The sequence below is a fragment of the Mobula birostris genome, chromosome 7, assembly GCF_030028105.1.
Source record: "Mobula birostris isolate sMobBir1 chromosome 7, sMobBir1.hap1, whole genome shotgun sequence".
NCBI classification, from domain to species: Eukaryota; Metazoa; Chordata; class Chondrichthyes; order Myliobatiformes; family Myliobatidae; genus Mobula; species Mobula birostris.
In genome coordinates this window covers 26096393-26111018 of record NC_092376.1, presented here as the reverse complement: position 1 = coordinate 26111018, position 14626 = coordinate 26096393, and the positions used below count along the sequence as shown (strand labels likewise).

At 40.4% G+C, this 14626-nt stretch overlaps 1 protein-coding gene across 1 annotated transcript; it reads left to right on the top strand.

Annotated features, from left to right (window-relative positions):
- Positions 1-62: 62 nt before the first annotated feature.
- Positions 63-12269, top strand: coa5 (cytochrome C oxidase assembly factor 5). The gene is made up of 3 exons (XM_072262762.1): positions 63-332; positions 1899-1982; positions 8996-12269. Exons 1-3 carry the CDS (start codon positions 231-233, stop codon positions 9035-9037), a joined length of 228 nt encoding a protein of 75 aa, XP_072118863.1. The 5' UTR covers positions 63-230; the 3' UTR covers positions 9038-12269.
- Positions 12270-14626: the final 2357 nt, after the last annotated feature.

Genomic DNA, 14626 nt, shown 5'->3' with positions numbered 1-14626 from the left:
CCCCCGCCATGACCAGGATGGGGCCCCTCTGAAACTATCACTTCCAGGAGGCATTGCGGTGGAGAGAGCACTGTCCCAGAATTCAGTGCGCCGAGGGTTACGTGAGGGCGGTGGGACAAATCCCTCCGGCAAGGCGAGGGGGAACGGGTTGTCGAGTACTTAACCCAGGTTGGTGCTGGTAGTGGTCTGCGAGTCCCTTCGAGAATATTCAGAGGGGTCGGCGCGTCGTGATGCCGAAGTATTATGAAGACAAGGAGGAGGACGGTTCACCGTGTTCGGGGGTGAAGGAAGACCTGAAGTCTTGTTTACTGGGACTCGACTGTGTGCTCAAGGTGTGGATAGCACTTTCGGAATTAAACTAGGAGCCCTTGTGGGGTAGGCGTCGGGTGGGCAAAGAGAACTTTAACCAGCGCTGATTGTTTCGCCCTGTCTTAATGAACAGAGATCGATCTAGTGGCAATTACCTCAATGTTTGGAAAACAAAACACTTGTAGAGTAGGACAGTGAAAGTAATTAAAAAAGAGAGGGTGCAGGTGCGATGGCCCAATGGGCCATTACTCTCAGGTTTTCCTGAGCATAGACGACCTCAGCTGAAATTCCTAATGTTTTGGGGATTTCCTTTAGCATTCTCAGAAGCAGTTAAACAAATCGTGTGGGAGCCGTTGTTTAATTATCTACCAGTTGGTATTTTTGAAATGCCATGAGTTTAACTTGATATTATCATTATGATATTGGCTGAATGTTTTCGTTTAAGGAGAAGTAGTGATTGATGCTTTTCACACTGGAGTGAAAAATACAAAGGTGCTTCCTAGGAGTTGGGGTATTCGGACACTCCCAACAGGAAATTTACAAACGGGTCACAATTTGAAAATGTAGATGATAAGAGATAGGAACAGACTTAAAGAGGACTGGCAATGGATATTATTAAGGACAATATAAACTACAGTATATTACTATATTTTAAATATGCTGGAAGAAATTATGTAAAATGTACATTTTTGTTGGCAGGGCATCTTAAGAAAGCTGTTTTAAAAACTGGTGGAAGTTTGGCTGTATTTATCACAGAAACAAGCCATTTGAGTCTGCTAGTTCTGAGCACTTGCATTTGCACACATATTTCTTTTACCTAACTTCATACTGGTTGTCCAAGAGCTTCACTGTGATTGTCCTATTACTGACCTGCAGCAGATGTAATTTTTAGGGACTAATTTGCCTGCATCATTGGGATGTGAGAGGAAATCGGAGCACACGGATGGAAGAAACATATTGTCACATGGAGAATGTGCAAAATCCATATGTACAGCACAGGAGGTCAGGGCTGAACCTGGGTCAGTGTATCCACAAAGTGGGTGAACTATCTGCTGAACCACTTCGACAATCTGTAACGTGTAGTTATATAAGAAAGGCAAGATGTTCCTCTGGAATCTAGAAGCATAAAATCAGACCTGTGCACAACTTTATATTAGAAGCAGTATTCTGAAAATAATATTCCCAAATTCTATCACAGGATCAATATTTATAATTGCTGATACTGATAATGAATTTTGCTTTACAAATGCAGCTTTTTAAATGATAGAGGTTGTATCATAGAACACAGTAATCAAGGAGGCAAATGGGTATGGAGCCAGAAGTAGTGGGTGAGGGGTGGAAAGGAGCTGGCAGTAAATGATTTGGAAGGTACAGCTAACAAATATTGTCATGGCCAAATTGATTATGGAAACATAAAGGTGAATGATTTGCCCAAATATGTTTTCAATAACTGCAAATACCCAATTTTGCCAAATAGCCATGAACTGCATCCCAAAATTGAACACCATTTGGGGGAAAAAAAAACTACGTTTGTAATAGGGTTAAGTCTACATCAGATTACTTAAATTTAACTTCTTTACTTTAAGTAGGAAGGAAAGACACCAAAGCAGTGCTTGAAAGAAGGACATTGCAAAGCTTTGCAGCTTACTTTCTTTGAATGTAAGAGGTCAATGGTATGTATCAGTTGTAAGTGTCAAATTTATTAATGTTTATATACAGCATCATATTTGCAGTATACCTAATAGTTGATGTTGTTTTGAATATTTATAAGAGTTTACAGATCTTCCAATGCCCATGATCTTGAGTTTGATATTTCTATTTTTTCTGATGTGGAGACTTATTTCTCAGTTCTGTCAAAAAACAAAATCAACAGCTTTCTTGCAAGAGTTTTTGTGTTTTTTAATATAAAGTACATACCTTGACCTTTAGGCTGTGTTTATTTAATACCTACTTATGGAAGAATAAATATCACTGCTTGAGGTTTTGCAACAAGTTTGCTCTTTTGATACCCATGATTTTGTGGGAAAATTTCTGTGTAAATGTCACTCCACTCTTTAAGAAGGAAGGAGGGGTGCAGAAGAAAGGAAATGATAAGTCAGTTATCATGACTCCAGTGTTTGGGAAGATGTTGGATTCCATTTATTAAGGATGAGGTTTTGGGGTACTTGGAATAGGCCAAAGTCAGCATGGTTTCCTTGAAGGGAAATCTTGCCTAATGAATCTGTTGAAATTCTTTGAGGAAATAACAGGCAGGATGGACAAAGGAGAGTCAGTGGATGTTGTTTACTTGGCTTTGTTGAAGGCCTTTGACAAGGTGCTGCACAAGTTAAGAGCCCATTGTATTACTGAAAAGATACTAGCATGAATCGAAGATTGGCTGACTGGCAGGAGGGAAAGAGTGAGAATAAAGGGATTCTATTCTGGTTGGCTGCCAGTAACTAGTTGTGTTCTGCAGGGATCGGTATTGAGATGTTTCTCACAACGTATGTCAATAACTTGGGTGACAGAACTGATGGCTTTGAGGCCAAGTTTGCAGATGATACAAAGGTAGGGGGAGGGGTGGGTAGTGTTGAGGAAACAGAGTCTGCAAAAGGACTTGGAGAATGGGAAGTTGTGGCAGATGGAATATAGTGTAGGGAAATGTATGGTCATGCAGTTTGATAGCAGGAATAAAGGTGCAGACTTTTCCATACAGGGAGAAAATTCAAAAATCAGATATGCAAAGGGTTTGAGAGTTCGCCTGCTGGACTTCCTAAAGGTTAACCTACAGGTTGAGTTGGTGATAAGGAAAGCAAATGCAATGTTAGCATTTATTTCAAGAGGACTATAATATAAGAGCAAGCATGTGATGCTGATGCACGATAAGGCCCTGGTCAGGCTGTACTTGGAGTATTGTGAGCAGTTTTAGGCCCCATGTCTAAGAAGATTACTGGCATTGTAGAGGGTCCGGGGAACTTCATGAGAATGACTCTGGGAATGAAAAGGTTAATGTATGAGGAGTTTTTGGCTCTATGGAATTTAGAAGTGTGGGGGGGGGGAACGGAATCTCATTGAAACCTCTAGAATATTGAAAGGCCTAGACAGAGTGGATGTGGAGAGGATGTATCCTACAGTGGGTGATTCTAGGACCAAAGGGCACAGGCTCAGAATGAAAGGGACGTCCATTTGGAATAGAGGTGAGGACTTTCTTTAGCCAGAGGTGGTGAATCTGTGGAATTCATTGCTACAGCAGGCAGTGGAGGCCAAGTCACTGAGTATATTTAAAGCAGAGTTTGATAGGTACTTGATTAGTGAGTGCACCAAAAGTTATGGGGGGAAGACGGGAGAATGGGGTTGACAGCGATATCAAATCAACCGTGATGGAATGGCAGCTAAGACTCTGGGCCAAATGGCCTAATTCTGCTCCAATGTCTTATGGTCTTAGCTGATTGAAATACCACAAATTGCTGGAGCATGAGTGAGCTATGCTCATTAACTATGTTCCAGGCCATGCCCCAGTTTGGATATGTGAGTTTCTGTCAACCGTGCTTGTCCAGGGATATCTTAGCAGAATTGCAGACTCCCATAACTCACGCTAATCACTTAAACTGACTAATGACCAGCAGTCATTCCAGCATCAGACCCAGGCGTGTTTTTCTTCTGCTTAGTACTTCAGTTAGTAATTCAAACTGAGTTGACTTCAATTAAATGATTTGTGTTTGTTATATTAGAAAACTTCAACTGAGGTTGGGTAAAAAAACAGACTGTTGGAATTGCTCAATAACTATTGATCAATTAAACTGAAATGTTAAATTTTCCTCTCCAAGTCCAGCCTGAGCTGAGCATTACAACATTTTATGTCAGATTTTGGGGAATGATAGTAATTTTATTTCTTGTCAAGTAGCTTCTGCTATAGTACATAGAAGAATGAAAATAATAGTGACTAACAATAACTTGCATCACTGGACAGAGAAAACTGTCTTACCTCATGACAGTTAGTTGAATTGACTTTATTTCTTGCATCCTTCACATTACATGAGTAGAAACCTTTACGTTACATCTCCATCTAAATGTGCAATCATGTACTTTATAATAATTTATAATAAATAGAACAGTCAATGTAATATAGAGTACATTCAAGTCAGTGTAAGTTCATCAGTCTGATGGCCTGGTGGAAGAAGCTGTCCAGGAGCCTGTTGGTCCTGGCTTTCATACTGCGATACTGCTTCCTCGATGGTAGGAGCTAGAATAGATTGTGGTTGGGATGGCTTGGATCCCCAATGATCTTACGGACCCTTTTTTTTTTTACACACCTGTTCTTGTAAATGCCCTGAATCATGGGAAGTTCACAACTACAGATGTGCTGGGCTGTCTGCACCACTCTCTGCAGAGTCCTGCGATTAAGTGAGGTACAGTTCCCATACCTTCAGTGATGCAGCCAGTCAGGATGCTCTCAATTGTGCCCCTGTAGAAAGTTCTTAGGATTTGGGGGCTCATACCAAACTTCCTCAACCGGCTGAGGTGAAAGAGGAGCTGCTGTGCCTTTTTCACCACACAGCTGGTGTGTACAGACCACGTGAGCTCCTCGGTGATGTGGATGCCAAGGAATTTGAAGCTGTTTACCCTCCCAACCCCAGATCCATTGATGTCAATAGAGGCTAGCCTGTCTCTATTCCTCCTGCAAACCACAACCGGCTCCTTTGTTTTTGCGACATTGTGGGAGAGGTTATTTTCTTAATACCACTGTGTCAGAGAGATGACTTCTTCCCTGTAGGCCCCATCATTATTGTTTGAGATAAGGCCAATCAATGTAGTGTTGTTGGCAAATTTAATTAGCAGTTTGGAGCTGTTGGTGGCGATACAGTCATGGGTATACAGGGAGTAAAGGAGGGGACTCAGTACACAGCCCTGAGGGGCTCTTGTATTGAGAGTCAGAGGGGTAGAAGGTGAGGGAGCCCACTCTTACCACCTGCTGGCGATCTGACAGGAAGTTCAGGATCCAGCTGCACAAGGCAGGGTCAAGGCCAAGGTCTCTGAGCTTCTTATCGAGCCTGGATGGAACTATGGTGTTGAATGCTGAACTGTAGTCGAAGAACAGCATTCTCACATAAGCATCCTTCTCCAGATGTCTAAAGACAGTATGTAGAGCAATGGTTATTGCATCATCTGTCGATCGGTTGTGTCGGTAGCTGAATTGTAGGGGGTCCAGTTTGGGTGGTAGCAAGCTGTAGATGTAATCCTTGACCAGCCTCTCAAAGCATTTGCTTATTCACTCTTTAAGATCTTTCCAGCTTATACCTTATAAAAATTCCACCCTTGATGTATTTTCCCATAAACCCTGTTCCAGTCATAATCAATTTGTTTAATTTCATGGATGAGTGATTTTATATGTGAGTGTAAGCTAGAGTTACCAAAAAAAGTTCTGGCAAGACTGCATCACTGTAAACCCAGTGTAGTATGAAAATAATGAATTGTTCACTTTGGTATACTGTTGATAGACCGTGGAATGGTACCACATGGGCATTTTATTTTGGCCCTTTGGCCCACATGACTGTGCTAAATATGATGCTAATGTAACTAATTCCATCCACCTGCATGTGGTCTCTTTGCTGCCTATTCATATGACGGTCTAAATACCTCTTAAACGCTGCTATCATGTGTTCTTATACTATATCCTATAGAAACATAATCCAGGTACCTACCACTGTGTAAGTGAATTAATAAAACTGGCCTTGCACATCTTCATTAACCTTTTCCTTACTGTCATCTTAAATTTGTGCCCTCTAAATGGGGAAAAAGACTCACTATCTAGCCTATCTATGCCCTTCATAATTTCATAAACTTCTATCATGTTGTCCCTCAGCCTTCAGTGCTCCAGAGAAAGCAAGCCAATTTTGTCCAGCCTCTCCCTGTAGCTAGTCCATTCCTTGGTGAACCACTTCTGTCGTCTCCCCAAAGCCTCCACCTTCTTCCTATAGTGTGGCAAGTAGACCTGTGCGCAGAACTCTGAACAGTACTCTGAATATGACTAACCAAAATTTTATGCAGCTGCAATGTGTTGCTAATTTTTATAGTAATGCCCTGACTGAAAAAGCAAGCATAAGACATAGGAACAGAATTAGGCCATTCAGCCCATCGAGACTGCTCCACCTTATTTACTATCCTGCTCAACCCCATTTTCCTGCCTAAAACCTGTAAACTTTGATGCCCTGATTAATCGAAAACCTTAAATATACCCAATGACTTGGCCTCCACAGCTGTCTGCTGCAATGAGTTCCACAGATTTGCCACCCTCAGGCTAAAGAATTTTTTTCCTCATCTCTTTAATAAATGGACACCCCTCTGTTCCCATCCACTTAAAACAAATGCTAACATTGCATTTGCCTTCCTTACCACTTAACCTACGAGTTAACCTTTAGGGAATCCTGCGCGAGGACTCTCCCAATCAGAGTTTTCATCTGATTTTTGAATATGCCTTTGTAACCACCCTATCCACTTGTCTTTTCACTTTCAGGGAGCTATGGACTTGCACCCCAAGAACTCTCTGTACATCCGCTATTCTAAAGTCCTGCCATTTACTGAGTATTCTCCTCTTTGATTTGGCCTTCCAAAATGCATCACTTCATACTTGTCTGGATTAAATTCCAGGTGTCATTTCTCTGTCCAGATTTTCACTACGCCATGTCCTGCTGTATCTTTTGACAACCATCTTCATAATTTACAATTTCACTAATTTTCGTATTGTTAAAAAACTGATCAGGCCACTTGTGTTTCCATCCAAATGATTTAGAGATGATGTTGGAGCTGGAAGCATGGCAACATTTGCAGACATTTTCAGTAGGTTAAGTCACATAGGATCCAATGTGAGTTGGACACAGAATTAACTTGACTGTAGATGACAAGAGGGTGGTGATGGAGAGGTTCAAATATGTATCTATATACAACTCAGATTCAGCTATCCGGAGAAGACTGTCCTCAGAGTTGTATATGGATGCATACTTTGTTAATGAACTTTATAGAACCAAATTCCCAGTACTAATCCTTATGGAATGTCACCGTCACAGACTCTCCAGTCAGAAAATCACCCCTCCTTAATCTTCTGAACCTCATTGAATACTTTACAAAGCCCATGCACTATCCTACCCTTGATCGCAGGGCTCTGCAGAGAGTGGTGCGGACAGCCCAGTTGTGAACTTCCCATGATTCAGGACACTCATAAGGACAGGTGTGTAAAAAGGGCCCGTGGGATCATTAGGGACTAAGCCATCCCAACCACAATCTATTCCAGCTGCTACCATCCGGGGAGTGGTACTGCTTTATAAAAGTCAGGACCATCAGGCTCCGGGACAGCTTCTTCCACCAGGCCATCAGACTGATGAACTCATGCTGACTTGAGTGTGCTCTATATTACATTGACTGTTCTATTTATTATAAATTGCTATGATTGCACATTAAAATGGAGATGTAAAGAATTTTAATCCTCGTATGTGAAGGATGTAAGAAATAGTCAATTCAATTCATCAATCATCTTCAAAGATCAGCTTTATATGTCACATGTACATCAAAACATACAATAAAAATGCACCATTTGCATCAAATCGGATCAGTGTTGGATGTGCTAGGGATAGCCCTAAAATGTCGCCATGCTTCTGGTGTCAACGTAGCATGTCCAGGACCGACTGGCATTTACCATACATCATTGGAAAGTAGGAGGAGACCGGAGCACCCAGTTGTAGGAACCCCAGTTTCGATGATCACTGGCACTGTAAAGTGATGGCACTAACTGCTACGCTGTATCACCACCTTAAAAATCACAATCAAGTCTTTTATGTCGGACCTCCCTGCACAAAGCTGTTCTGACTAACCAAAATATGTTTGTTCTTTTTCAAATGCAAGTAAATACTCTCAAAGAATTGTCTCCAATAATTTCCCTATCGCAATTTTAAGTGTTTAACATTCTAGTGTATAATTTCTTGGATTATCCCTGTTTTCCTTAAAAGAACTAGTCCCCAGTGTTCTGTGACCTTGTATTTGGCTAAGAAGATTCTAAGATCTTGCATTCCTTACACCTTTGAGGGGTGCCCCATGGAATCAATGCTTGCTAAAAGATCAATCTCAGTCCACTAACTTTAACTGTGATCTACAAACGTTTTTACATTTGCCACATTCCTATCAAGTCCCCTGAGATTCCACTCATGCAGTTTAAGGGCAATTTACAAAGGTCATTTAAACTACTAACCAGCATGTTTTTGGAATATGGGAGCATTGGGGGAACTCCACACCTGGGAAGGATGTGCTAAGTCTACACAGCACCTAAGGTCAGGATTGACCCTGGGTCACTAGAGCTGTGAAGAAGCAGCTTGACGAGCTGTGCTACTATTCTGCCCCTTGCTTTATTATATCTAAATTGTTGCAGAACCTGCCTTTGCTAAGGAGCCCTTAATTTTTCATAGCATTAGTTTTGCGTCTAACTTGTTAGTCTTCGTGTTCTTCGGAGTTCATGCTCCTTTCCATTAGCCAATGTATTTTTCCAATTACAGCACTAAGTCTGGTTGGAATCTTGGAGCAAAGTTAATAATTGGAAATGAATGTTGCCTTATAGAGCATACTCAAAAGGTTGTGGTTGTGTTAATCATGCCCTATAGGTTCTGAAGTGCAGAAACGCTGCATTATAAAGCACTAATGTCTTTATGATTTTTTTTTTTAGCTGGATAACAGAACTCGTTTCAGAGGAAGAAAAGGATATTAGCAATCCAGCTATAATGGAGCAATGTTACAGAACTTGCATATGCTGCAGAAATAAAATAATGACAGTACATACACCTTAGAAAATTGGTGTTGTATCAAATGTTTATTAAGTGATAAATGAAGAGGTTTTTTAAAATTTAATTTTACTCATGTGCAATGTCTTGTCTGATCCTTTTACCTTCTGAAATCATTTTGCAATTAAAGAGATTCTGTGGGCACCGGGTCAAGATAAAGTTTCCAGATATTTTCACATCAATTTTGAGAAATTAATTTTATTTAAGGGTACTATTTACAACACAAGGATTTGTGTTGTTACAGAATTTAACAATTGGGGAAGTGTCTTTCATTGTGTACAAGACACACTAATGAAGTTCACATTGATGGTGTAATTTAATAAAATAATAGGCATGTTATGAAAATAAGTAAATATATCTCGTTTTGTTAAAATACTATTGTTTTGCAATCAACTTTTGTATTGATCATAGTCAAAACAGAGAAACAAGTTGTCAATATTTTTGTACTTGGTTGTCTGGTGAGCTGTAATACACACAAAATGCTAGAGAAACTCAGCAGGTCAGGTGGAATCTATGGAAAGGAATAAAGAGTTGATGTTTCAGGCCGAGCTCCTTCTTTAGGACAGGACTGAACTGTAACTCTTCCTGTTGAAAGATTTTATGAAAGAAAGATTGTTTGATGTCCTTTCAAGTTTCTTTTAATGCTTCATAACCTGGTAATTTCTTCAGAACCATTTCTAGTTGCACACCTAGCAGCCAGTTAACACACTTGAATCCCAACAAGACAACACATGAGCAAAATTATTGATCACTTGAATTGTCTTAAAATCAGTTTTGTTAATATGAACTATGAGGTCCTTGGTTTAAATGTTGATTTTCTGAAGTACTAGCCTGCAGCAAAGTACTGGTAATGCTGGAAATCTGAATGCAAACAAAATGATAGCAGTACTTAGCTGTTATTTTAGGTAAATGGCTTTTCATCAGTTAAAATTGAATTAATTTGAAATTGTTGATCTCATTGTTTAATCCAATTGCTGTTATGCACAGTGTCAGAAGTTTAGATGTCGTACTTTTGATTTGCTAGGAGTTTCATTCAAGGGATGTAAGGAGAGTATGAATGGGATGGAGAATTAACATGCAAGGCAACTGGAAGCTTAGGTCACCCAAGTAGATGCAGCAGAGGTGCTCCCCAACATAACGTATCACACAGGACAACTAAATACAAAATTGGAAGAAGTAAAAGTTTTTTCTGCTCCTCCAACCTGGCCACTTTATTAGGTATATGTGTACAACAGCTTGTTAATACAAGTATCTAATCAGCCAATCATGTGGCAGTAACTCAATACATAAAAGCATCCAAACATGATTAAGAGGTTCAATTGTTCAGACCAAACATCAGAATGGGGAAGGGATGTGATTAAAGTGACTTTGACCATGGAGCTATTGTTGGTTCCAGATTGGATGGCTTGAGTATCTTAGAAGCTGCTGATCTTCTGGGATTTTCATGCACAACAGTCTCTAGAGTTTGCATAGAATGGTACAAAAAGAATAAACATTTAGTGAGTGGCAGTTCTGTGAGCAAAAATGCCTTGTTAATGAGTGAGGTCAGAGGAGAATGGCCAGACTGGTTCAAGCTGACAGGAAGGTGACAGTAATTCAACCACAGATTACAACTGGTGTGCAGGAGAGCATCTCTGAATGTACAACATGTTGAACCTTGAAGTGGATGCGCTACAGCAGCAGAAGACCACACCAGGTTCCACTCCTCTATCTAATAAAGTGGCCACCGAGTGTACAATAAGTCTTCTGATTTGAGGTGCAGTCGACGTTTCAGTCCGAGACCCTTCGTCAGGACTTCGGTAGTCCTGACGAAGGGTCTCGGCCTGAAACGTCGACTGCACCTCTTCCTACAGATGCTGCCTGGCCTGCTGCGTTCACCAGCAACTTTGATGTGTGTTGCTTGAATTTCCAGCATCTGCAGAATTCCTGTTTTAGTCTTCTGATTTGTTGCTTACTTACATGGATGAAATGTTTAGGGTTGCAGAGGTGGGAAGTGAGAGGGTAAGTGGCACGGTATTGCATCTGAAGTCACTGTGAGTAGGAGAGTGCATGCTCCTGGGAATGAAAGATGAACCAAAGTAATCTGGAGAAAATAATTCCTTCAGAATATTGCAAGAATCTTCTATTTAGCATATTTGCAGTGCCGCAAAGCAAAAAGGAGTGTCCTTTATACAGCACTTTGTCGCAACAATGACTCTGATAGTCATTAATATCAATGCTATCAAGGGCATATAGATTAGTGAGAGTGGGGTCGAGTAGATTTATCCCTTGTGTTGCTGTACTCACAACCTGACACAGTCTGACAGTTAGTGTCCTTGAGACTTTGTCAGTGGTAGTATCACCTTGCCACTCTTGCATATCCCCTACATGTGGCCTTGCTACTTCTAATGCTTATTCCTAGTGTTCAATGTAGAGGTGCATTCATTCATACGCTGAAGAAGAATAGTAGGTGGCCCTTAGGAGATTGTTTTATCTATTTTTGTCTGTTTTTACATTAGTTGATGAAGGAATTTTAGAAATGGTTATTTTTAAAAGGCATTTGATTTAGTGTTCTATTCCAATTGAGGAGGGAGGAGAAGGTGGCAATGCGGTGCAGCGTGTGTGGCCGTTCCGAATGATATCATTTGTGTTAACTAGGGGGCCGTGCACAATCCTGATTTGATGGAGACAGCCGTGAGAAGCATGGAGGAACACCTGGAGAAACTTCTGAAATGCCAGATTCGCTGCCGCTGCTACTGTGCGATCGAGAATCTCCGGAGGGGAAGGCCCCAAATCCTCGGCTTTGCCTATTGACTGTTGCCGGGGCCGGGGTCGGAGCGCTCCGTAGAGATCGTGCTCTGTGTCGGAGAGTTGGTCAGAGGCTTGGAGATTTCAGATGGGCTCAGAGTTGGACTGTGGTTGGATGCTGCATCTGCAAGTTTGCGGCGCTGAATGTTCACTGTCTGCGTGAGATGATGGGACTTCTGAGAGACTTTCACTGTGCCCATGGTCTGTTCTTATCAAATTATGGTATTGTTTTGCACTATTGTAACTATATGTTATAATTATGTGGTTTTTGTCAGTTTTTAAGTCGATTTGTCATGTGTTTCTGTGATATCATTCTGGAAAAACATTGTATCATTTCTTAATGCATGCATTACTAAATGACAATAAAAGAGGACTGTGTGTCCTCATAATCTAATAATCTAAATTGTCCTTGGAACTTCAACTCACTTTACCAGAAAACAGTTCTCTGTAACCCTAATAATAAAAAGATGCAAGAAATTAAGATGAACTCCAACCCCTATTTCAAATGAAACAATGATACGATGACATTGTTTCATTTGTCCACTTTAAATGCAGGTTAAATGTCAGGGATATCCTCTGTGAATTTTGATCCACACATGTCTTAGCTGTGAAGGCACAAATCATGTTTAGTTAACAGTTGAATTTTCTGATAACAAGCTACATGGTCTTTGGGTGGATAAGCAACTGTTAGCCAAATGGAGTAACACACACAAAATGCTGGAGGAACTCAGCAGATCAGCCACTACCTATGGTAAGGAATAAAGAGTAGACATTTTGTGCAAAGGCCCTTCATCAGGACATACCAAATTAGTCAACTGGCTCTTGTCATCTTCAACAAAAAATTCCATTATATTTGAATGGCAAAAAAAGACTATTGAAGGTGATCTAATTGAACTCTACAACGTTTCTGAAAGAGCTAACACCTGGTTAAAGATACTTGCTTTGGAAGGCTCTAACTTTATTGACCAACTTCAATGACATGTTGGTTGATTGAGGAAGTAGATACCTGATGACTGGTATCTACTTCCTAGCACAAAACACATTGTCCAATGGGCAGCAATAATCACTGCCCACATATATGCTTCTGAGATTTGAGCAATCTGGAACAGACCACTCTTGGCAAAAGAAGAAATAAAATTGACATCATCTTTGCAAGATCCTCCAAGTTCACTGGAAGGACTAGCATTCTTTCCCAGGCCCACAGTTCCAGCGTTCAGGTCTCATTACACTTAGTCAATTATGTTGGTCTGGCCATGCCATTCACATGACTCCTGAAACAAACACTTTTTTTCAGACCTTTATAAGTGGGAGATGATTCAAAGGTTCACTGCTAAAAATATTTAACACTGTTCAAAGCATCATTGGGAAAATTGCAAGATCCCTACTGACTCCTGGAAATCTCTGGTCAATGACTTCCCACAGTGGTGCAGGAACATTCTGGGCGGTATTAAGGATCTCAAGACCACATTTGGGAGAACACAGAACCCCTGTGTGAACAGCAGAAAGAACAGACTTCATCACAAATTAGCCACACCCGATCCATTGTGAATGAACCTGCTATTTTCACAAGGCCTGATTAGTTACCTCAAAACCTGGAAACTGGAGTGGAAGGAAATCATCCTTGTTCCTGAGGGAGTGTTTAAGCTGAAAATACTTTGTGGAAATACCTTGTTGCCTCCACTACAATATTATATGGCAAATAAATCGGCAATATATACAATTTTAAGGCACCCTTTATTAATTTCACTTAATTATGCAAATCACAATTACACACTTCGTCTTTTCCTTTATAGTGTGCTTTGTTTCTATCTCAGAATGGAGTTTGACCTTGATCAAAATTAAACAAACAAGTATATTTGTATAGCACTTTTCAAAAAAAGGCAATTCAAAGTGCTTTACATAGAACAAGATATATAAATGGAAAAGAACAATTTCAAGCAATATTTAAGAGAGATAAAATCATACAAAAATAAATATGATAAATATAAGTTACAATGCAGGAGATTCTAATTAAAAGCTGAAGCGAAAAGAAAAGTTTCAAGCCTCGATTTAAAAGAGCTTGAAGATGGGATAAACTTCAGATCCTCTGGAAGGTTGTTTCAGATTATGTGGAGCATAGTAACCAAAAGCTTAGTTTAGATTTGTTTTTGCCATGTTTAGTGCTGACCCTGGGAACAGTAAGCAGACCCACCCCAGACAGCTGCGTAACGCAGCAAAAGAGCAGAGATATATTTTGGCCCTAGACCATTCAGTTCTTTATAAACCAGTAGTAATAAAAAAAGGTCAATCCTTCGATGGACAGGAAGCCAGTATAGTGATCTGAGAACTGGAGTGATATGTTCAACTTTCTGGGTTAGTAAGGGCAGTGGTATTAGTAAGGGCAGTGGTCTTAATGATGTTTTACAGAGACCTGTGAAAACACCATTTCAGTAGTCAGGCCTACTAAAAATAGATGCACGGATGAGATTTTCTAGATCTTGCTGAAACCTAAGCCCTTCAACTCTCGCTATATTTTTAAGATAGGTTAAGTATACTTGCTTTGATATTCAGTGACAACTTCAGCCACACGAGGGCAGTCAATGAGTAAGTGTGTTCTTCATTTGTAACATCAACCTTCCAACCCACCCTCGTAGTGTGTCTGATATCATTTGTTTTCTAAAAGGTTGGCATTACAACTCCCTCTGCTAATATCAATGTAATTGGAATGACGCAGTACAGTAGAAGGTGCT

Coding starts and splice junctions, on each gene's coding strand:
- coa5 (XM_072262762.1), top strand. CDS start 231: ATGCCGAAGTATTATGAAGACAAGGAGGAGGACGGTTCACCGTGTTCG. Junction 333..1,898: donor GACTCGACTGTGTGCTCAAG/GTGTGGATAGCA, acceptor TACTTTAAGTAG/GAAGGAAAGACACCAAAGCA. Junction 1,983..8,995: donor TTGAATGTAAGAGGTCAATG/GTATGTATCAGT, acceptor TTTTTTTTTTAG/CTGGATAACAGAACTCGTTT.